Genomic DNA, 24,954 nt, shown 5'->3' on the forward strand with positions numbered 1-24,954 from the left:
AAAAAATTGAGGTAAAAATAGATACAAGAAGGAGGGTCATGAGTAGACCAATCTCATGTTACGTGTACGCTAAATGCGAATTTGTGCCCTATATGGTTAATTGTCCTAGAGACAGCAGTGAAACTAATATCAGAAAACCTTCGTCTCTTATCTTGAATACATTGTATTGTTGCTTTAATTCTTCCCGAAATGTACTGAAATTTTCAGTTAATAGCATCAGGAATGTTAAGAGCAAGTCTTATGGTGGAATCCAACCTATTCTCAAGTGTGGAAAATTCATGGAATGTCAAGTCTAGTAGCTTTCAAGTTGGGATTTTCCACAGAAAATCCAAGCAAGGTTTCATGGTTTGGTGGAAGGGTCCGTGGAATCCATCTAAACACCAATAAAAATAGCGTTAAACGCAATTAAGAATTGCGTTTTTTTTTAATCCGTAGATTTAAAATGAGTTGTTGGAATCTAATGGTTGAAAAAAAAGCTTCATTCTTAATTGCGTTTTTTTTATCCGTAGATTTAAAATGAGTTGTTGAAATCTAACGGCCGAAAAAAAAAGTTTCATTCTTAATTGCGTTTTTTTAGCTCCATTCTTAATTGCGTTTTTTTAGCTCCATTAAGAATAGCGTTTCTACTATTCCACCATTACACTTGCGCTTCCATCCACAGTTCCAAATGCTGAGGTGGTGTGGAAGATGGAAGATGGATGAATTCCACCATAAGACTTGCTCTAATAGCTTCTCCTTCAATAATAACTTGAGATAAATGAAGTTGTATAGCTAAGTCAACTCCCAGGTCCTAAGCAAAAGCTTTAGCCGATTAAGAAGTGACAGTGTTGAAGTATTTTGACTTATAACCTAAATATCTCCCCCGGCTATCAAAAGCAATTGTTGCTGCAACACCATTATTTGTGGAGAAAGTTGTATAAACATTGATCTTGAAGTAATGACTTGGAGGTAACGGTCATTCACCGGAAATCTTGAGGTATGCAGAGAATGGTGATAAAATAAGTTAAATTCATGACAGGCCAACATCAAAAATCTTTATTTATGATCAACATCTTCTTCTAACCAATATTGAATAATCATTTAAGGATCAGTATCATCAGAGGAACTAGGAAATCTAATAAGAGACATATAAAGTACAAATGTTCAACAATTTCTTTTACCTGTACACAAAAAGTGCAACTAAAATCAATGTTATTAACAAATTGGAGATGTTTGGCTTAACTGCGGCCCGGTTATATAACAATCTCCGTAAGAACATCTGAGTTCTAGGGACAAATACAATTGTAAATGAAATTGTGAGGGATACTTATAAGGGACCTTAATCACAGCTAAGGTTCTATAATTAAACTATGGACTAAAATACCTAGGATGAAAACATCTCAAAATCCCAAGACACCGACCCTTAGTTCGAAAGCAGTTAACCTTTTTTGAGTGAACTGCTAGGTCTCATAATAAGTTATCCATGCGACTTTCAGCGTGTTATGTTTGTGCTACATGGTTTGTTTATAATTTTTGATATTCTAATTTTATTTTCAGAAAAGTCTTTTAATCTTCGAAACTTGTTTGGTCCAAATTTTTAACATTACTTCGTAGAACTTTGTATAAGCTGATTAAACAACATTTTTTTGTTTAACTTTTTTTTTTCTTCTTTAGTCACAATTTTTTTTGACGTAAGGTTCAATCTAACTTTCAAAATTATGCAGTAAAAAATGATTTTATGTATTTGATAAATGAAAATTTTCTGACGATAATCGGATTCCAAATAGTAACTGAAAACTCAAGTTCAACAAGAAACCATTGTGTTAGAGCACTGCTCGGTTGAACTCGCAAGTTTTGTTATCTCAAGTTTGTTTTCGATGTTAGATATATAAAAATATATCTTGATTTGTAGTCTGCTAAAGTCATGTCTCGTGCTAGGATTAGAGTACGGTAGTTAAGTATCATACATCACTGAGTAACCCTAGAAGATTGAAGACTAGAGATCAAACGAATACATTTGAAGAACTTCATCGACAAAGAGGTATGTGAAGACTAAATCATCCTATTTACTCACGATATTTACCATTCTATCTTTATGATAATATGTCATATGATTTTAGTAGATTTCATATTGCAAAAAAGAGATTTCGAGTCAACATTGCTAGATCTCTCAAAATATAATTCAAGTAATGGATATTCATAGACCCTTAACAATCTCAATCAATAACAATTCTGTTAGAGCATTGCTCGGTCGAACTTATAAGTGTTGCTATCTCAATCTTGTTGTCAAATTTAGTTGTCAAAACTATATCTTGATTTCTAGTCTACAATTAGTTAAGTCTTGGTCTAGGATAGAGGTAGTTGAGAAACAAACCAGTCATCATTTGGGTTCTACCGTTTGAAGGAAAAGATTAACCGAAGCTTTTGGAGAACTTCATCAACAAAAGGTAAGTGAAGACTGAACCACCTATTTCTCAAGTTATACTCATTTTGCTAACCATGAGACGTTTGTCGCATAACTAATTAGACTAGCTTGCATAGACAAGAGTTTCGAGTCGAGAACTAAATATTTAGTTTACGAATTTCTTGAAATATAATGACTAAGCTTAATGAACATTTGTTCATACTTTATCAATTTCGGTGGAGAACAATTTATTGTTCGGAACCAAAATAATGACTCAAGTTTATCATTTGAAAATAACCTGGAACAGTGCTATGTGTCATTTATGTTATTCAGGAATGTTTCAAATTGATTTAGAGAAAAATATAGAACTACTATATTTGGAATACAAGACAATGTTATCGGTCTTACAAACTGACATAATTGTTACACATCTGAAGTCGTATTACATGTACTCGCACACGTAGCAGAATATCTATATATCGACTTATAGATTTGTGTGATATGCATATTTGTATGCAGATCATGGGAAAATCTGTTTGTTTCGTGATCCGGTTAGGTATGCATATTCGTATGCAAACCATTTTGGAACTGTGGTAATAGAACCGCGTTTAAGTATCCAAACCGGTATGCGAACCAATACAGTTATATGTTCCTGAACTAGTTTAGTACCCAAACCGGTACGCAAACTGAAAAGGTTCTGTTAACTCCGGAGTCGGTAAAGTTTTAAGGTTCCAAACCGGTTCGCAAACTGAAAAATTTATGTCAACTCCGTAACTTAATTTTGCACCTAAGTTTGCAAACTGGTACGTGAACTAAAAAAGTTCTGTCAACTCCGGAACTCGGTTTTGCTCATAAGTTTGCAAACCGGTCCGCGTACCATGACTCAACCGATTCACGAACGACTCATGTATTTTTACTTTGTGCATTTACCAACTATGTCGATTATGATTCAATTGCGATTGAATTATTTCTATGAGATAATTTGTATTTGATCAATTCTATAAATACACTAGACTTATTTGATCATATGATTGTGACTCAAGATCAATGTCTTTGTGTTCATGAAAATGAGTGTTAAGCTTTTAAGTTCAAACCGGCTAGTTTTGGCTAACCATGATAGACATAGTCTTTGTACACGGTTCGGTTACGGTTTACCTAACCATAGTGTATATCTTGTTTATGTGAATGATATTCAAAGTTTTCATTTAACGGTGAATATTGTTTGCTTGGTTCCAAAGTTATCTTAGATTAAGCCTAAAGCAACCTATGCTTTGAATGTCTATATAAGGTAACTCTTGGCAACTGAGATCTTTGAATCGTAACACTAGTTTTGGTGTGTCCTAGTTGTATCTAAAGTCGCCCTCTCCAGAAATCCTTTTAAGGTTTGGCGACTATCAAAGAATTCATTGGGATTCGTAAAGCCAGGTCCAGTTATATTTTATCTTGATAACTTGAGTATCCTGGTATTGTTCGATTGTTGATTTATCACTTGAATAAAGTTCTCTTCGTTTCAACTTGGTGATTCGAAAGTTTTATACTTGTGAAGTGAATAATAATCTAGACTGCACTTCGGGTTGCATAAGTCCGGATTTTGAGGATAGCTAGATTTCTGTCAAATCGCTATCGATTTTCATCACCTTGATCCTACATTTGATTTCATCACGCGTTTCGATCGTAATCAGGTAATCAATTATATATACTTAATTCATGGAAGGCAGATTTGGTTTAAAGTCTTCAATTGAGTTGAAGCAACTCTTAGGTTGTGTGACATCATCCAAGGAAATCAATTGCGCGGAGTCCTGCTGGGATTCAAGAGGCGTAAGGAGCGCGAATGTACCTGAATCAATGGGAGACTGAGTTATGGCTCAACTACATTCCGGACCGAAGTTAATTGGTAGTAGAGTAGTGTTTGTAGCGGCTTAAGCCTAGTTTGGTATTGTTGTGAGTTTCAGAAAAGCGCTTTTCTGTTGTGCTATGCGTTGCTGTACTGTGCTGTGCTGTGAAAATAAAAAGGCATGACGTTTGGTGACCAATAATTTCAAAAGTGCTGTGAAATTAACAAACTATAAATTCTGTTTTGTAAGTTGGTATTTCAAAGTGCTGGTGATGTAGCTAATGACAAAAATAGACATGTTTTTATAAATACACCGTAATTATAATAAATTATATTTTAAATGTTAATATATTTAATAAAATATAAGTAATATTTATTTTATTATTTTATTTATTATTATAAATTTAATAATAAATAAGAAGTCTATTTATTATTATTTTTATCATTTAATAAAAAAAAATTGTTATGATTTGCTTAAAAAATATCATTAATATTATTGTAATTTTTTTAACGGAAATGCTATTCACAGCTCCACTTAGAGCTCTATTCACAGCTCAAACGCTAGGTGTTGCAAGAGTATTGGTTCATGACTTTCAGCCAGGACCCACCGCTGGATAAAAAGGTTCACCATTTTAGAGATGTGGGGTTTAGATGTCCTGAGCTGTGAGTAGTGTGGTGTTTTTGTGCTGTGAATAGCACCACCGTTTTTTTAATAAATAATTTATTATTATTATTGTAATTAACTTTTATTATTTCAAAAATAAAAATAAAAATAGAAGTTAAAAATATAGTGATAATTGTACAATATTCTAAGGTATAATTTGTCTTTATAATAAAATACAAGGTTAAAATAGAGAATTAATTAAATCAAATCATGTGGGTCCACAGCTTCTGCTTTTCTAGCTTTTAAATGCTAGTGGTGAGTAGCTTTTAAAAGCAGACCCAAAATGGAAGTGTTTCTCTCCAAAAGCACTTTGAAAAAAATTTACCAAACATAATTTTTAGTAAAAGTTTGTTAGAAGTTTGTTACAAAGTGCTTTTGATAGAAAAAAGCAATCCCAAACGGGGCTTTAATACAGTTTGGTATTCAATCTGGACTACGTCCCGCTGTTTTTCTGCATTTGCAGTTTCCTCGTCAACAAAAATTCTGGTGTCTGTGTTATTTCTTTTTCCATATTATATTATTTATCTTTATAATTGAAATATCAAAGGTTGTGCGTTGATCAATCGGAGTAGATATATGTCCGACCTAATTTGTTGGATACGACTTGATTGATTCTTGGATATTGGTATTTGGTACCGTCTAAGAACTCTCTTTGTGATTAGGTTCTTGGATTCAATTATGTAAAGGTTCTAATCGCAAGAGAGATAGAGATATAACTCTAGACACTTTCCTTGATTGAGTTTTGACTCTCAGAGTTATGTTGAGTTTGTCCATATGGATTGCCTACGAAAAAGTTGGTGGTGTATTTTGGCACCCCCGGTGTTTTCAAATTTATTGTTCAAAAGTTATTTTTGTTTCAAATTGATCATTTGGAGATTGACCAAGCAATGATATTTCATATATGGCGTTGCGAATGTTTCAAATTGTTTAAAGAGAGTTTTCAGAATTTCTGAGATTATGGATACAAGGTAGGTACGCATACCCTAGACATCTGAGTTATAGAACAAGGGAGGTACGCATACCCAGTACGGGTACCCAAAGATTCTGAATTCGTTAATTGGGAGGGGGGTACGCATACCCGGCACACGTACCCCAAGGGTCTGAGCTCGTGAGTGCATAAGGGTACACATACCCAATACGTGTACCCTAGTAGTATGAATTCACGAACTGGTCCCTAGGTACGTGTAGGGTTCCTAGGTATGCGTACCCCTACACATATCTACATAGTACGAATTAAGAAGATGCTCATAAACTATTTTCGGAAATATGTTTGTAATTGCTACAACTCTCATAAACACATCTAAGATAACTTTGATTACTAAATAAATTGTTTTTGTGAATCATGGACTAAGTCTTGAGTGTTAATGATCACGATTATGCTTATAAGTTCACAAGGCATATTTGCGAAGAACTATCTTTGTACATGGTTCCAGTACCCTGGACCATAGTGTATATTCTTCTTAGCTTGAATTCAAAGTTACCTATAGTATTGAAAGTTTATAATAGAGAGACTCAAACAAATGAGAAATTCAATCTTATGTTTCCTAGTTGCTTGCTAGAGTCATCCTCTATTAATCTAGGTTTTCTTTTAGAAACATTATTAGGTTTACGATTTAAAGACTTCACTTATGGATTCCTGAAGCAAGGTGCGACTATTTGTTAGAGCACTGCTCGGTCGAACTCTCAAGGGTTGTTATCTCAAGATTGTTTGTCAAGTTTAGTTGCCAAAACTATAATTCTTGATTTCTAGTCTACTTATAGCTATGTGTCGGATTAGGATAGACTGTGTAGTTGAGCTTTAGACTTCACGGTGTTCATCGATTGAAAACGAAGAACTACTAAGGGGAGCTTGTGGAACTTCATCAACAAAAGGTATATGGAGACTTGAACTCATCTATCACTCAGAAGTCTATTTCTATTTTATCTCCTATTGAGACAAAATTCGTATAGCTCTATAGAATTTACATTATACACATATAATATTTCGAGCTGAGTTTAACTCGCTTACATATTTCTCGAAATATGTGTTGGTAAGCTTTCGCTTTAACCAAGTTCATATTTTATTCTTGACGAAAGTCAAAAGATGATCATATAAAAATCGCATGGTAACATCTTACATGATTTGTGTGAGATAGTCATTTGATGTAGAATCAGAATATTTCGTATTGATCTATTGATCACTTGAAAATTGCTTTGAAGCTAATAGTTTGTGTGAGACATCTATTCTCGTCTTCCAAGAATGTTTCAATGATTAACATGGATTTTAGAAAGATTAAACATTGATTAGATATAGCATAGTACGCGTAATTGTATACTAACTACTGCAAGTTATTCCAAGTTCGGGAACCATAGTATGCATACCTGTCTGCTTACTGGTTTAACAGTTAAAGTCCGGGAACTTAGTATGCATACACGTATGCGTATCGGCTTAACAGTTCAAGTCCAGGAATTCAACCGAGTTTGGTCATGTACGATAGTATGCGTACCCGTTCACATACTGGCGAATCCAGACCAAGTTTGGCTACTTAGGTATGCGTACCCGTTTGCATACTTGAGTGGGTTAAGTTCTAAAATCGGTTTGTTCATGAACAAATACATTTATATAATAAGGAATGAATCTTTTGAAAATCGTGGCTATAATGTTCATGAATTGATTCGAGTGAATAAAAATAGATTTTGCTTCAATTGTGTCGTGTATACTTCTACGAGAATATAAACAATTGAACAACTCTATAACTAGTTTCATTGGAGTCATTTGAACTGGTTGTGATTAAGATGAACAAGGTTGATATGAAAGTGTTCATATGGCTAACTTCAGTTAACTATTGTTGAACCAACTAAGTGTACAAGTTTAGGTACGATTACCCATATCTAAATGAAGTCACGTTTCATTTTGTGCATAACAAGCTAAGTTCGATCTAATGGTTGAAACATGTTAGCTTGAATCTAATCAGGTTTTCATCTAACGGTGAATATTGAATGCTTTGTTACCAAGGTAACATTGATTACAAACCCTAATTTGAAGACTATATAAGCGAGAACTCTAGCAACTGGTAAACCTAATACCCACACCTCTTGTGTGATACTAGTTGCGACTAGATTCGATTCTCCTTTAACCTAGGTTTTTCCTAAAACCATTATAGGTTAATGACTTAAAGACTTCATTGGGATTCTGAAGCCAGACCCAACTATTTTCTTTGTAGTTGCATGTTTTGATCTTACTTTGTTCAAGCGTATTGAGTACTATCTTCTCTAAGATTTGCTCGAGATTCGTCTCATCATTTGTGATTCCACAATATCTTGTTTCGCTACCATACGATTAAGATTATTGTGAGATGATTGATATTACTAGGCTGTTTTTCGGGAATATAAGTCAGGTATATCAATTGGTTCATCTTCACCTTGATTTATCAAAAGACGGAACAAAAACTCGTAGGTATTTATGTGGGAGACAGATTTATCTATTCAATATACTTTTCTGTGTGAGACAGATTTGTTTATCAAGTCTTCGACTTTGGATCGTAGCAACTCTTAGTTTTGGATGAGATCAGCTAAGGGAATCAAGTGCGCAAAACCCGGCGTAGTTCATGAGGCTTAAGGAACGACTATACCTTAATCAGTGTGAGATCGGTTAGGGATCAACTACATTTTTCAGTCCGAAATTAACTTGTACTAGGTTAGAGTCTGTAGCGGCTTAATACAGTGTGGTGTTCAAATCTGGACTAGGTCCTGAGGTTTTTCTGCATTTGAGGTTTCCTCGTTAACAAAATTTATGGTGTCTGTGTTATTTCTTTTCCGCATTATATTTTTATATAATTGAAATATCACAGGTTGTGCGTAGTTCAATCAATTGGTGAATTCAATATCTGGTTGTTGATTGTAATTGATTGACGCTTGGATATTGGTCTTTGGTACCATCCAAGTTATTTATCATATTAATCCGGCTCGCAGATTTTTATCTGTTCGACTGCAAATTGATTTGAGAAATTGAGATATAACCTTGGATGTATTTTCCTTGATTGAGTCTGACTGTCTAGTTGATTCTCTTGGAAATATATTGGAGTTAGTCCATACAGATTGCCTAGACGAAATATTGGATGTGGTTTTTAGACCCCCGCTTTTTCAGTATCTTTACCTTGATAGTTCGTATATCCTGATCTTGTTCTTATTGATTTTCGAGGGTTTTTTCAATATCCAATCAATAACGAGATGGATAGAAATCCTAATTTCTCTTCGTCTCAGACTTTGTGATTCCTCAAGATAGAAATCTGAAACTCCTATTTATGTATCAATTTAGATTATTATTGAGAGGTGGTTAGTAATCCAGGCTTCTCAGATAACTCAGTGTAAGTGTTCCAGATTCATGAGGTTTGCTAGCTTTCTGTATTGCAAACAGATTTCCAAGTATTGATATAAAATCTAAAGGAAAATCAAATATGCTTGTATTTTAGAGACGGATTGGTATCAAAAGTATTTTCTTAGGTTGAAGCAACTCTTAGGTTGTAAAGGACGTCAACTAAGGGAATTAATTTCGTAGAACCTTGCGAGGTTCAAGAGATGTAAGGAGAACGACTTAAGATGAATTGCTTGGAGGGTTAATTCAGTCCCAATTACATTCTAGTTAGAAGTATGATAGTAGGCTAGTGTTTGTAGCGTCTTAATACAGTTTGGTATTCAAATCTGGACGAAGTCATAAGGTTTTCTACAGGTGCAGTTTTCCTCGTTAACAAAACTTCTTATATCTTGTGTTTTTCCTTTTTCACATTATATTATTTTAACATAAGTAGTACGTATTTAATCTAGGTAGTTTAATTCCTTATTAATTATGATCAATAACGAGACTTGTTCTTGTTGAATTTGTATTTTGAAAGACATATAAAAAGTGTTCTACTTCGAAAAATTCGGATCCTCTTGATTTGGATATGACTAGATTGATCTTGGATATTTATTTATGAGATCGTTTAAGAACTCTTTTACATAATCAGGTTCATGGACTTTGTTGTCTAGACATATTGATTGTAGAAGAGATAATAGAAAACTGTATATACGTATTGTTCAATAATCTTTAATTAGATCGATTTGTCCACAGATGTTGTTGAACAAAAATGTTCGTGGTGTACTTGGTACCCATTCTTTTCACATCGTGACAATAAAAAATGAATTTTTCCACTTGAACATCACTCTATGAGTCATTTCCTGTGTTTTTTTTTATTAACCATCACATTAGTTTTGTGGAGAGCATATGTATAAAGGACATGCCGAGGAAAAAGAATTGCATCCCTGATGCACGTTCTGGGATCATACATATCTTTAATCATATTGTTGTTTTCATACGTCAAAACAGGTCCCATGATTATTCCGGGTTAAATTGCACCCAAATATATAGTTCAACAATATGTTATACACAAGTAGTTAAAGCAAGAACTCAATAGTTCAACAAATTTCAAGTAACTAGTTTGGACCATCTTTGAAAAACATGAAAACAAGATTTTGGATCAACATGTATGTATTACTAAAGAATTCATGTGTTTTTCTAACATACATATGTAAACTAAATAGAGCTCCTGAAATTGCATTCGCGTATCTGGAATCTTAAAATACTAATATCTTGGAATTTGCTGCTCGAAATAGATTGGACTGCTCATGAAAACTTGAAATGATGTTATTTGAATAAACAATATTGTAGGCCTGAAAAAAGGCTTGTAGAAATAACATTAACATCTAGAATAAAATCAGTCAACTAGTTACCTTGGCTTAACACGTCAGAATTTCACAATTTTGGAAATATCAAACAAAGTAAAACTATTTATCAATTTAGGACATATGGGAGGTCAATTCATGGAAGGATAAATGAATTCTAGGGTATGAAGATACTCTAGAACAATCATGGGTTTCACCTATTTGCCACTCATGCCTTTCCTATTTGCCACCCCCTCAAAATGTTAAAAGTAATTTTACTTTTCAATTTTACGTTTTCCTATTTACCATTTACAAAAGTCAAATTAAATTTGACTACAACTATTATTATCACTTATTTTTGATCTTCTTTATTAAAAACCATATTAGCCTTCTTCATTAATCCCCTTTCCATTAAAAAAATATTAACCCTAATAGGTTAAAGTTCCGTTTAATTAGTTATGGTACACCAAAAAGATATTATTGTTATATGGAAGATTATGTTGTTGAAGATTTAGGGAAAAATACTCAAATATTATATGGATCGAATATCCAACAAGATTATTTAATTCACAAGCAACAAATTTGGTGTAATTTTATGATTCTTATTTATTTTTATTTATCAAAACCAATAAAAGTACTGAATTTATGTATTTGTGTTAATGGATACTGTTAATGTGTTAGTGAATTATTGGAAGTATTGAATTTATTGAATTTCAGGTTTCATAGATACAACTCTAATGAACATTCATAGTTGTCCGAAATATGATTGTCCAAAAAGGTGGTAATACGTCCAAAATTTACCAACTACACATTTTTAATCTTTTGAATCTTAGTCGTTATTACATGAACGACTACAAAAAGTCTCAATCGTTCTGAATACGACTGTCCTGGTTTGTTTTAGTCGTATGGAATTTGAAGACCACAATTTTATAACTTCTGTATTGTAGTCGTCAATATTTCAATGATTAAGAACAGTCGTAGTCGTCCAGGATATGACGACTACGAATATTGAACTTCTTTCTCTCAAATAAGAGAATACAGGTGAAGGTGGTGGTTGGTGGGCGGAAGACGGTGGTAGGTCGGTATAGAGGTGGTCGGTGGGTGGAGATGGAGAATAAGAAATAATTTGTTAGTTATTGGGATGGTATTATTGTTAGGTGTAAACAAAAAGTCAAGAGGTAGTATTTGAGATATCTTCAAATTTTTACGAGTGGTAAACAAGATAAGCGGGGGTGGAAATGTATGTGAGTGGCAAATAGGAAAACCGTGGGTAAACAGGGAAAACCTTAAACTTGTTTTGAATCATATTGATTTGAACACAAAGTGGTCGAAAATTTATTCAATTAAGCTAATCTTTCCTGCACAAATAATTAGAGATATTTTAAACATCAATTTTTGCACTGTCGATAATGGTAACTTGAAACATGTTAAACTTAGAAAAAGCCTTACCAAGAATAGGAAGTTTACTTAAAAATATCTATATGCTGACTAAATTACCATTCTTTGCAGATCAGTCAACAGTTGCAAAGATTCTGGAAAACTCTATGGAGTGTGAACCTGTCCTTAAGAATGAAAGCTTTTGTGCAGAAATGCTTACAAAAGTCTCTCCCAACAAGGCAAAAATTGACATTTTTTGGAGTTGGAAGAGAATTGTTTTTTTTTTTAATTCCTAAGTTGAATCAACACAACATATATTATTTGAATGCTCATATACCATAAGAAAGCCACATCTTGTAAATATACATCGCAAAAGGCTATTGTAATCATTTTTTTTTTCCATCACTAGCAATTATGTAAAAGTATCCATATCGGAATCTCCTCATCTAAAACCATTTTGCTTAGATATTAATTACTATCACTTTTTTTCCTTCGTTGTTTTAATATTAAGTTTCAACTTACTTTGAAGTTTATCTTCTTGTTGAGAAGGTTGCAATACAACATCAGACTCCTCCAGAAGACTCAACTCATTAATCCTTTGAGTTAAAAGTTGTTTGTCATTTCTTATGTTTCGGAATATTGCAAGGTCTAACTCTTAACAAAGTTCTTAAGATTCTGAAGCTTACAAAAGAAAACTGAACATACTGCCTTGATAAGATATATAATTCCATAAAATTTCAACAGTCTTCACAAGTTTCTTATGCTTAATCCAAGTTCTCTCGAGCTTAAAATAAGGCTTGCATCTCACATAAAGACTTGAAATTACTTGATCTGACTGAAACAAAAATAAATCTAGTTAGAACAATTAGAAGAGCATCAAAAAAAGCATCATCAGATTCAACACTGAAACAAAAATATGTTTAATCTGCATTGAATGAAGCCAATATGGTTATTCGACCAAATATAATCATTATCTATCAAAGGTTGATCCACCAATTCTTGATTTAAAATCAAATTTTTTAGGAATGCATTATTTATGTTGTCTCCATCTTCATCTCCTTTATTCCTTATTTCACCTGACCTGACTACACTCCAGTCGCCTACAATGCTAAGAGGACCTGCCGACCAGCTTCTAATTTTTTTCCATATCGTCCGGAAATAAGAAGTTTTGATTATACTCACATTGGATATAAACATTAATCATATACCATTTAAATCCATTTATCATAGTAGAAAAAACTAAAAAAATTTATCAAGTTAAATTCTTTCATTTTTTTACTCAAATATATTGTTGTCCCAGATAGATAGTCGATAAACCACCACTACATCCCGATGATGGAATACAAGTCCTCTCAAAATTCTCATCATGCCAAAATTTGCCTTATAAACCAATTGGAGGATTTTATTATTTTAATCACCTGAATTAGGAAAAATAACCCATCTTTGAGCAACTACCAAACTCGAAAGATAAGTTATCTTGTTAAAGTCTTTTAAGCTCTTAGTGTACCACTACAATTTTTTAAACTCCATTGGAAAATTCGTCCACCCTTTCAGCTCATACACCATTATTGCTTACTTCCTTGAGAAATACTTTTACAATATTCATCTCTACCACTGTCTTCAGAAAAGTAAAATTGAAAAGAGTTAACTTCCCCACCCTCCGCACTATTAGGAACAAGAAATCATTCATTATCATTAAGTTCCAATTTTGTCATTTTATCTCTATATGAGAACTTATATCATCGCGTACCATAACAACAAGCTAAATTTACCAGAGAATCAACAGTATTGGAAATCACTTCCCCCATCTTTTACCAGATAGTGTCTTTCAGAACGTACCTCATAGCTTATAGAATCAAATTTTCTATCTTCAATTGAATGGTATTTCGCGAAACCCTTGTTTAAATGCTCTCTTCATTTACTGACGACTTGAATCTGAAACCTGATCCGAACCCAAAAAGTGAGTTATGACTGAGTTTAAACTTGATTTACAGCTCTTGTACTTAGAGACATAAATAACTTTAATCATCATTTTCTTGAATAATTCATCCAGACCCATTTTTAAGGAGTTCATTTATCTTATATGTTGCCATTTTAGATTGGTCATTACCATTATGGCCATCCATATCATCTGACCTACCTGATTTGTTCACTTCATTAGTTTTTAGGTTTTCTTGTGCGTGAATTTTCGATTTTGAAATTCAAAATTCAAAACCTCGCATCCAAATCTTCCACTTTTAATTACTTAAAAGTTAGTTCAGGAAAATGTTCTGCTAAAAGGCAAAGAAGAGCTCAAGTTAGTTAACAACCAAAGGTACAAAAACAAAGGAAAAATAGTTCACGGGATGTTGCATGAAATATATGTCAAATGAAGATAACCAGGAGGCCAAAGATCGTCCGAGATTTTTATTGAAGTCGTTGCCTAGGTTTTTATTGTTTGAGTTTATATCTTGTAATCAATGAGGAAGTAATATTAGTTAATTGGAAAATATTTAAAATGTAAAAGTTATACTTTAATTTTTATTCGGTGTTTATTACATTTAGGATTACATTTAATTAGCTTGGTTTAGCAATGAAATACAAAGTATTTACAGAGAATTCAAAGAGAGTCGTTGGATAACGACAATATTTATTACCAAAATATTTTTGAAAATTAACGGCTAGATAACGACAATATTTGTAATGGTTATATTTATAAAAATATAAAACCAAAGGAAAGGAAATATTATATATATGTGGAAGCAAAAGAGGTTTGTCCATTATGTTTCATGGATAATCACAGTCTGATGCAATGCTCTTGGATGTATTCTAAGTGCCCATAAAAAGGTTGTTCACACATCAGAACAGTCATTAAATCACAACCATAAAAGCTTAGGTATTTGCAATGTCAAGATCCTAATTATCCAGAGGAACCACATATGCTGGATTATACTATGAAGACTAAAGAAGAAGAAAAAAAGTTATCAGCAGTGTGCAAAATCTTGATACTTAAATCCAAAGCACTGTGGAGATGGAGATCACGAATACAAACATAGTCCGTAGAGAATTAATAGATGCTCAAATCCCGGTTGTATGACTTATATACAGTTATACACTTTTACAAAAGAAGACACATGTGAAAAGCACTTCTAGAAATGTCCTAGACGTTTTTTGGTGAAGTGTACTGATTAAGTGTAAGAACTGATTGGTTCACTGTCATTTTAGTTTGATGTCCTAGGTATTTTATGTTAGTTTGGTGTTATGTTTATTTAATTAATCAATGGAATTTTCTTTGTATTTTCACCATTACTATCATAATTAATTTGAACTTTCTTATTTTAAACCGAACCACATTGGATTAGAGCTCTTTAATCTGCATTGGATTAGAATAAACTACATTGGATTAAAGTAATTACATTAGATTAAAACTAATCTATTATTCAATTAAATCAAAATTATTCTACTCGTTCATTAACGTCTTCATTCAATGACTCGGTGGTGGAGTATCTAGGCAGTACAAGGGGTTGAATCCGTGGAGCTGTCTAAGAATGTTGAAACAAGCTTCTTAAGCGAAAGGTTTTCCGTTAGATGGCTGCCATGTTGCTAGAGTTCTTTGTATCTGTTTAGCTTCATTTTCAACATTCAATTTATGGTGGTTATGTTGCAGTACCAATCATAGGAATTGACTGACACCTTAACTTATTACTTGAAAACGAGCCGATAAGGAATGAGCATCACGATCCATGGGGTTTCCCGTTTCTGCTGCGAACATTGCAAAAATATTTTACCACACACAATTAGCCAACATATTATGATGACCATAAACACTTTCTCTTATTCTAAAAGAAAAAGCTCTACAAAGAGCTAAATCCTCTTCTTAAGGTATTGATTAAAGTGATCTTAGCTAGAAATGGAAGTAGGAAATTTTGGGTGAAGAAGGTGTCATTTTAGATATGAGAATTCTTTAATTTATAGAAGTTGAGATGGTAGATGTTGGATTAACCTAGCATTATCAGCTCAATATGCAACCTGAATGTCTCAGTTTGAGACGAGCCACGTTTCAGAATGAGCCGAGTCTCGGTCTAGGTAACCCCGATTGTCCCACTTGATTCATTTGTCTCTAATTGAGATGCTAGGCTCAATCTGAGATGGGTTCCCAAATTTAAGTGTTTGCCCATCCAATTTTCTTGTTTGGCAGTCCCACTATCGGGTGGGAATTGATAATGCTACTCGTTTGCTTACCGCATGTCTTTGAAATTATCTCTCAAAATGTGAAATAATATGATTTAATAATTTTATTAAAAAAAATCATCTCCCAAAATGTGGGATAATGTGAATTTAAGAGTGCGTGGGGATCTGGTCATCTTTTTTTACCCCCACCCCATTACATTATTTCCCGGGGATTATTTATGTTTTTGTTCGTGTTCTTTTCAACCCTACCGGGTCCAATGAGGGTTTCGAATGCCAATCTTGGGACCAACAATTTTTTGATTTCACCAGTTACAAACTTTGAACCGACCGAAGACTACAAATACAACCGCTTCTCCACTAGGGTTTCTCTGATCCTCTAAACCCTCTGTTTACAGGGAAAAGTTCTTCATTCCTTCACCATGGTTCGTTACGGATTTCTAGACAATTTTCTCAATAAACTCTCATATAATTCATCAGATTTCTATTGTTAATTCTTGTTTATCAATTGATAATCTCACCTTTTATTTGTCGTGTTTGCAGCCTCAGGGAGATTATATAGAGCTTCATCAGAAACGAAATGGTTATCGACTTGATTATTTCGAGAGGAAGCGTAAAAGAGAAGCTCGCGAAGTTCACAAACGATCTTATAGGGCTCAGACTGTAAGAATTTATCGCATTATATATCGCTTTGCTGTTAAAGATTTTTAGTTAACATTTCAATTTTGTTAAAAACAGACTTTAGGACTCAAGGGTAAACTATAATTTCAAAGAAACGTTATACTGAGAAGGCCTTGATGAAGAAAACGTAAGTTCTCCCGTTACCTTGTATAATATACTCAATACTGTCATGCATTGTCTATAAGTGAAGAACTGAGATATTGTCGGATTAGTAAGTCTGAAGACCAACGCAGACAAATAAAACATCAACGAATTCGGCAATACACCATGTATTCAAACTTAATATGTGAACACTTATACATAATGCAAGCTAGTACCAATGGCTCGTACAAGATTGTTTGTCACATGAATGTGCAAACTAGTACCAACAGCTCGTACAAGATTGTTTGTCACAGTTGTTCTTGAGTTGACACTTGACAGTGGTTCTCTTGTGTGATACTGATATTGGTTACTAAATGTTCGTCTACTGTTGTGGCAGCATTGTCATGCATGAAGAGTCGAACAAGAGACGCAAGATTGATGACGAGGTTAACGATGGGGCTCTTCCTCCTTATCTTCTAGATCGTGAAACAACTACACGTGCAAAGGTAATAGAAGAATTTCCTAGCTCAGCTATTCCTTTATGCATTGATTCAACTTTTTCTTACTTGATGGTTAAGTGACGGCCTACATTGTTTTTGTGCAGATTCCTAGCAACACTATCAAGCAAAAGAGGAAAGAGAAGGCTGGTAAATGGGAGGTTCCTTATCCTAAGGTATCTTTTCCTGCATGTCATTAGTCAGTTTCTCACCCCAGTTTTATATAGTACTGCGAAATGACAAGTTAGAGATCCCCAGTTCCCATATAGGAGTATTTTTATCTTTGAGTGCCTTGAAATTAGCTTGATCTTCGGTTGGAAGGGCATGCTTGTACATCATAATAATATCTCTCTTCTTTTATAGACATCTTGTTAATTTTCCTTTTTAAATTGAAAATTTGCCTCTGTTTCACAGGTAAGGCCTATGGCTGAGGATGAGATCTTCAAGGTTATAGATAGTGGAAAAAGGAAAAGTGAGTATAAAAACATATTTAAGTACTATAGTGTTATGGTTTGAGGGTAAATGATGTCAATAGAAAATTAAAATAAATTAGCGGGCCAAATATGTTAGGAGGTTCTTATGGCAGAAATGTTGCTCACAACCAGATTCTCTGTATTGGCCACTGCTGATAATCTATATTCAACCTTGTCTCACAGCCAAGCACTGGAAAAGGATGATCACCAAAGCAACTTTTGTGGGACCTGGGTTCACAAGAAAGCCTCCAAAGTATGAGTGCTTCATTCGCACATCTGAGTTACGATTCACCAAAGCCCATGTTACACACCCTGAACTTAAATGTACTTTTAATCTTGAAATCATTGGTATAAAGAAGAATCCCAACGGTCCTATGCACACGTCTCTTGGCGTTCTCACTAAGGGAACCATTATTGAGGTAATGATTTAAGAGAGCTCAAATTTGATGTAGTCATCTTGTGTTCAACAATGTTTTGATGTGGACATCATTATCTTTCAACTGTGGAAATAACAGGTGAACGTGAGTGAACTTGGTCTGGTTACACCAGCTGGGAAAATTGTATGGGGTAAGTAAAATAGCTTACACTTGTGTTTAAATAAACTTGCCATGTTTTACCATCCAGAAGAAAATGATACTTCGTTTTTTTCTTTCTCATTTGAGCTAATAATGTACATTTTGGATGCATTCAGGGAAATATACGCAGGTTACAAATAACCCGGAGAATGATGGGTGTATAAACGCTGTGCTGCTAGTATAAGAGGTGATTACAACTTTACAAGTAACTTGTCTTTTGATCCTTCCAGCCTTTAGCTGTGCTTCTCCATGTGACTTAACTCTTGAGTAATTAGTTGATTTCTGACGGGCACCTTGCAAACTTTTATGTTCTTCCGTCTACTGATATAATGATGATACATGTACAGTCTTATCTTTTCAATGGTACTCTCTATTGTTGACATTTTATATTCGAAAATGCTTCCCAACTGCTTTAGTTTTTGTTGCCATGTTGTTGCATTGTATTCAAGTGACGGTTGCTCTGATTTCTTCAGTTGTGAATTGAAATAGCCTTGTGTACTTTGTACTACTAGCTTGCTAAGTCAGTGATATTCTGTCGATGTCTTACGTAGGAATTATGCAGAGTATCGAAAGATCTGTCCCCAAGCTAAGTCTAACTGACCGTATCAAAAAACATTCCCAGGTTCTCTAGCCTGCTGAAGACAGAGGTCAACTTCTGCAAGTGTTTATAGGTACTCCTTACAAATTTTGGGACCTTAAAGGCTTTTAATGTGTTTACGTATCAAGAAATGCTATTAATACAAACTATTCGTTCTTAGGGTGTATCTTTGTTTCTCTTATATATACAACAGTGGATAGATGACATTTCCCGGTCTGATATGTTTTAGTCTATAACCTGAATGAGAATTTGCTCAAAATAGTTAGTAATTTTGGTTTCAATTCTTGTTGTTTTCAATTTTGATTTGTGCTTTATTAAACATTAGTGATCTAGGACATCCTGGAAACTTCATCTTAATGTTTTTTTTTTCTTCTCGATCAGTCAAAATAAAAGGCACACAAGCCGTGCATGGGTAAAAACATCTTAAAGAAGCATCTGAATGTTTTTTCTTATCATTCATGTAACTGGTAATGTGAGAATAATACAGCTGGTTTGTATGTTCATATGTTCAAACTTAATATGTATCCAAGGAGCATTTGATGCATCAGGTGGTTTGTATATTGGCAGTAATCTGTTGGCAAATACTCTGTTGTTTCCCAATTTAAATCCTTGTTAGCTCAATCTCCTTGTGTTTGTCCTGGTAGGGTTCTAGTTGGCTTTAGATGGTTTAGGATTTTAAATGGTATTATACTTGTAGCTATTAGTTGGTTGATGCACAGGGTGTTTAACTATGTCAGTTGATTATGATTGTTGATTAGGATTGCCCAGGGTGTTCAACGATGCGCATTACACCATATGAGTTGGTTAAAAACGTTCTTTAAAATGCTGTCTTAGGAAGCAGACCAGCAAGGGTCATGGGGATCAGAGGTGGGGTGGGTTTTCAGTCTTAACGAATGGTTGAGTAAGTGACAGAAAAAGACTTCCAATTAAATTCAAATAAAGTTTCTTTTACAATTGTGGTCAACATTGTCACAATTAATCAGGTACATATAAACCACCACCATCGTTGTAGGGCAGAAAAAAAGAGAACTTTTATGGGAGGTGAGCAAAGAGTAGGATTCCAGTGTTTATGTATTCATATGATCTTTACTGTATATTTTTAGTTGAGCAGCATTAAATAGACGACAAGAAGCAAAAGATAAAAAAAGCAAGCAACAGTTTAAATGTCTGTCTTCATATAGTATCTTAAGGACATTGCTGTACACCATGGGTAAGAGAATCGGCTACATGACTAAGATAAACGGATACTGGCACTCTAGTTTACACATTTGCTTTGGCCCGTATTTTAAATGAATCCATTTAGCTATTAGACAAACGAAACATATGTTTGCTTTGTTTACCAAAGATGTGAGGCCAATAAGTAGAACTGACCATTGTCACCAACAATGGAAACTGCAGTAATGCAAATAAAGTAACATGCACGAAACCAAATAGCACTATAGGAATAGGAACCCACCTTAATCTATGCACAAGCACAATATCAAGTGCTGCACCAAAGGCTACCATCATCGTGACTATAGAGAAAAAGAGAGTTGCAAGACCAAGTATCAGTTTTGTTGGTAAAGAAAGGAGGAAATCTTCTTCTGCGTATCGTGATGTCAGAATGGCCAAGAACATAAGAATGGATGTGATCGAGGAAAATAGAGCCAAGGCATCTGCTATGGCGAAAATCATGAATGAATTTTCGTTCAAGAAAATTGGGATGCCTCTATTACTACTTTCATCATTATTGAAATTTCCACCGGGCACAGTAAAAGCTGCAGCAAATACTACTGTAGCGATAAGGGCGGCCACCAGCATGCAAGATTGAGCAGTGTCTTTCATCCATTTTTCTCCTTCCCTCATCAGGTCCTTGTGTTGCGTTGTGAATATAGATTGGGCTGTCAGCCCATCTTTATTTCTGACCAATCTTTCCGATTTTAGTACCATATTTTTCACACCCTGAAAAGAAACAGACAAATTTATGAATAATTAGATAAATATACATAAAGTTAAAAGAAAAAAGAACACTACAATCTTACTTAGATACCTTAAACCACTGCATCTCTCGTTGCATCTGCAGAGCTGCACCTGAAACTAAATTGAGTTGACGGAAAGGCGCTAACTTGGCGGCATAGTGCAAGACCCCATTACCATTCTTATCTTTTCTAGAAACCAGTTCGTTCTTATCTTCCTCACTAATCTTGCACATGAGATTCAAAATCTTTTCATTTCGTTCTTCAATTGCCATTTGGATTAGTGTTTGATTCTTCATCATTTTAGTCCAGATTAGGTAAGGAAATTCTTTTAGACACTCTTCTACAAGTTCAGTCGTCCCAAATTTTATAGCCGTCTTCAATACCCCAGAGTTCTCAAAAAAATCTGCTTCCTCGGCCTCAGTGGTCATCTGATTAAGTTGTGCAAACATACCTTTAACTAAACTGGAGGCCTGTCCATGCATCAACTTTTGTTTGTATATTTGCTTGTATAAATGTTTGATACCAGGGACTGAAACAAAAATAAAGCCGAACCATAAGACATTCTCTATTCGACTTCATACACATTTGTCTCCAGTTTGCACAACTTAAGATTAAATCATACCTTGGCATAGCCAATAGAGTATGGTCATGGTTCGGCTTGTTGGCGAGGATTCAGCTGTCACTGCTGGATTCTCCGGGTCTTCTATATTGTTACTGTTAGTTGAAATTGGCACGTCCACATAAACAAACCACTGCAATTCCAGTTTGCACATATTCATTATAAGATGTAAAAGTTGTCTAGTTTTATACAGAATATACTGGAAGGATTTTGCTTCTGGAAAAACATTGGGACTTCCGAAATCACACCACCTGAAACTACCAACAGAAAATCCGTACAAAAACCCCACTCCCCTCATGTGACTCCATATGTCGGCTAGGTTCCCTGTCATCCTACTTCTTTTTTTATTTCCTACTTACAGATCAAAGCAAAGATAGCGTCATGCCCGTTCTGACACTATTTACTGCAGTCTTACCTAAAGTACATGATTAGGCTTTAGCTCGTATTCTTCCCAGTCTCCCACACAAGGGCACACTGGTAGTATGTTATATAGAAAGATACTAAAGATAGACGACCAACTTGAGTAGATGCTCCGTTGCCAGAAATTTAATTTACTTCCACTTAAAGTTGAACGGTCTTTGAGCCATCACTTCTAGAGGCCACATATTGCTGTTTTTCGCCTTTTCCATAACCAACTTGGGAGACCGATGAAAGAGAGACAGAGCAATATCTTCAAAAACATAAGATAACTTAGATAAGTGTTGTTTCCTCGAATTAAATGGATAAAGTCTGGTAATATAGGCCACCAAATTTTTCTATGCAATCGATTATACTTACTTACCGTAGTAGTCTGCATCAAGTAAATTACACATTAGTGCAGCACCGTCAGGACCAGATAAGGGACTTGGACTCTCATCCTTGGTGACACTAAGAAGATACTCAATCGTCTCCTTCTTCCCATGTGAAACGAACAAGGAAGCAATTAAAAGTGGAACTCTTCCTTCGTTATCACGTATTTGTGTCAAATTATTGTTTTTCTTCACCATTGCCTCAGCAATTCTTGTCTTCCCTTCTCTAGCAACAATGTGAAGTGCAGTGTAACCAAATTTGGTTTCTTTTAATCCAAGTGCTTCCGGTTGCATGCATCTTACAATTTTCTCGACAAATTCCCACTGTTAATGATCTGCAGCTACAAGTAGTGCCGTGTCTGACTCAATTGTGATTATTGCTGTCATGGAGCTTGGATTACCATTAAACAACTCTTGGGCTTTTTCCCAGTCACCTTGTTGAGCTGCTTGGTACAGTGACATGTACTCGACCACAACAAAGCTCCTTACCGGAGTACCTTCGAAACCAGACAACAACACATGTATAAGAAGAATTTAAACAGAGATGTACCAAAATCAGACTCATAAAAAGAATATTGAGGGGAAAGAAATATTCACCAGAATCAAGCCGAGGGGAAGGAGTTTTTGGAGGCAAAATTTCTTCCACATTTTGATCAGTATTAAGAATAATATTACGGTCTCTATTAAGTAGATCATTCAAGCAATTCTTCTGAAAAGACATCTCCTGTAATGAAGAATCATTTTCTGGTCGCACAAGTGCAGATTCTTTCAGATTATTGTTTCTACTGGTACTAGCAGGACAAGTCATGATCACTTCTGCTGGAAGATGCAATTAGTAATGTTAGTATTCATGCCTGTTTATAGATATGAACAAGTAAAAATTACCTTGCTTAACAGCTGAAATTTCGACGGCCTCTTCATCACCTGGGTTATTATTATCATCAGGACACGACGTAGTATGCTGTTGCGGTAAGACGGCCAGATTTTGTTGGTCGGTAACTTCATGTCGACCAACTTGATCAGGAAAACTAACATGATTTTGCATTTTGGTTTAGCGTTTGTATAAGGGTGGTGAAACTTGTTGCTAAAACGTCTAATTGGCGCTGAGTGTTTTCTTGAGTGTAGACGAGATTCCGGAATCTGCTCTCGAAAGATTGGGTGTTATCTCCCGATCTAGACATGGTGATCGACCGGTGGGTGATACTTTTACATTCCGGGCATATGATACGAAAGATGAGATTTTATGTATCCTTCCTGATTAGATATTTTTATATACTCCCTTTCTTTTTAATAGTCTGGTTTTGTTTTTAGAAAAAATTAAGGAAATTAAGTGAACTAATCATTGAAAGTGGTCCTCATGACACTTGTCAATAAAAGAAGTGAAGTGCAATGGTCTCCATGACACTTGTCAGCAAAAAAGTTAAAGTGGTCCCAGAAAAATTAAGATAATATTAGACTTTCCGATTAGAAAACCAGGCTATTTTTTTGAAACATTTATTTATAGAAACCAGCCTATTAAAAAAGAACAGAACTAGTATATAAATAAGAAAGTTCGTTACAATAATGTAATTGAAGAAAAATAATTCTTTCACTCAAGAACCTATAACATGCACAATCATGCAATCTATTTGACTTTTTGAATGATCTAAATTTCTTAGGGCCATCTTAAGTGATGCAAAGTTTCATATGACGTGGAATTGAATCAGAGACGAGAAGAATCGAAACTGAGATTGAACAAGAGGTCATAAAACTCATAAATGACTAAATGAGAACAACTAACAACTAGTAAATTATTCGCCAACCACTGATGGTTTGGATGCCCTGGTTCATGGGCTATCAGCCAACCAAGTAACCCAACACTAAATTGTTTGAAAACTCTACGGTGGTCCATGGTTGCAAAGTGCGGTTTTGTGTTTACATGACAAAACAAAGTAACCGGTTTTAATCGACTAACTAACTAAAGGGTGATCCTGCACAGATCGTGTGTGCAAACCGTATTTTTTTTCACTTTCTTTTTGTTCGTGGTCACGAGACCCCACGTAGGACAACAATGGGCAGGCTTTGTGAGAGCTTTTATGGACGGTTTTTTTTCTCACGGTTTTTTCAGGATCTGTACATCTTTTTCGCTAACTAAAAGGTTCCATGTCAGCCTTCCAAACTGTTGTGGTGTTAGTATCTAAGTCTCGAAAACCAATACCTCTTGAGCAGTGGCGGAGCTAAAAATAGATACCGAAAAGGGCTCATAATAAAGTATAGGATTTTAGTGGACTAAATATACTAAATATTATGCGAGCTAAATACAAAATATAGGTTAATTTAAAAGGTTTTAGCATGATTACTAAGATTTTAGGGGGAGCTAGAGCCATGTTGGTCAACCTCTAGCTCCACCGATACCCCCGAGTTTGTAGATTTATAAAGAAAAGAACGATAAAATTATCTTTCACCTTTCTTCTTTCCCACTAGAAGTCTTAAGGGAAATAAAGTTGGTTGCCTAATTTGTTTAGGAATCTTAAAGCAACTTATATACTGTTCTTGCAGTCGAGGTTAGATTCCTACCCATTCAGATTTGGAGCCTATCCC

General features: G+C 34.6%; 1 protein-coding gene and 1 pseudogene across 1 annotated transcript; one reads left to right on the forward strand and one right to left on the reverse strand.

The window, feature by feature from the left end:
* The first annotated feature begins 16,236 nt into the window (after positions 1-16,236).
* LOC113306137 lies at positions 16,237-19,163 on the forward strand (annotated as a pseudogene).
* A 1,024-nt stretch (positions 19,164-20,187) lies between these two features.
* Positions 20,188-23,587, reverse strand: LOC113306826 (ankyrin repeat-containing protein NPR4-like). The gene is made up of 6 exons (XM_026555741.1): positions 23,299-23,587; positions 22,972-23,193; positions 22,364-22,871; positions 21,590-22,256; positions 21,039-21,496; positions 20,188-20,950 (listed from the first exon to the last, which is right to left on the reverse strand). Exons 4-6 carry the CDS (start codon positions 21,915-21,917, stop codon positions 20,309-20,311), a joined length of 1,428 nt encoding a protein of 475 aa, XP_026411526.1. The 5' UTR covers positions 21,918-22,256; positions 22,364-22,871; positions 22,972-23,193; positions 23,299-23,587; the 3' UTR covers positions 20,188-20,308.
* Positions 23,588-24,954: the final 1,367 nt, after the last annotated feature.

Source organism: Papaver somniferum, chromosome 8, assembly GCF_003573695.1.
Source record: "Papaver somniferum cultivar HN1 chromosome 8, ASM357369v1, whole genome shotgun sequence".
Taxonomy (NCBI): Eukaryota; Viridiplantae; Streptophyta; class Magnoliopsida; order Ranunculales; family Papaveraceae; genus Papaver; species Papaver somniferum.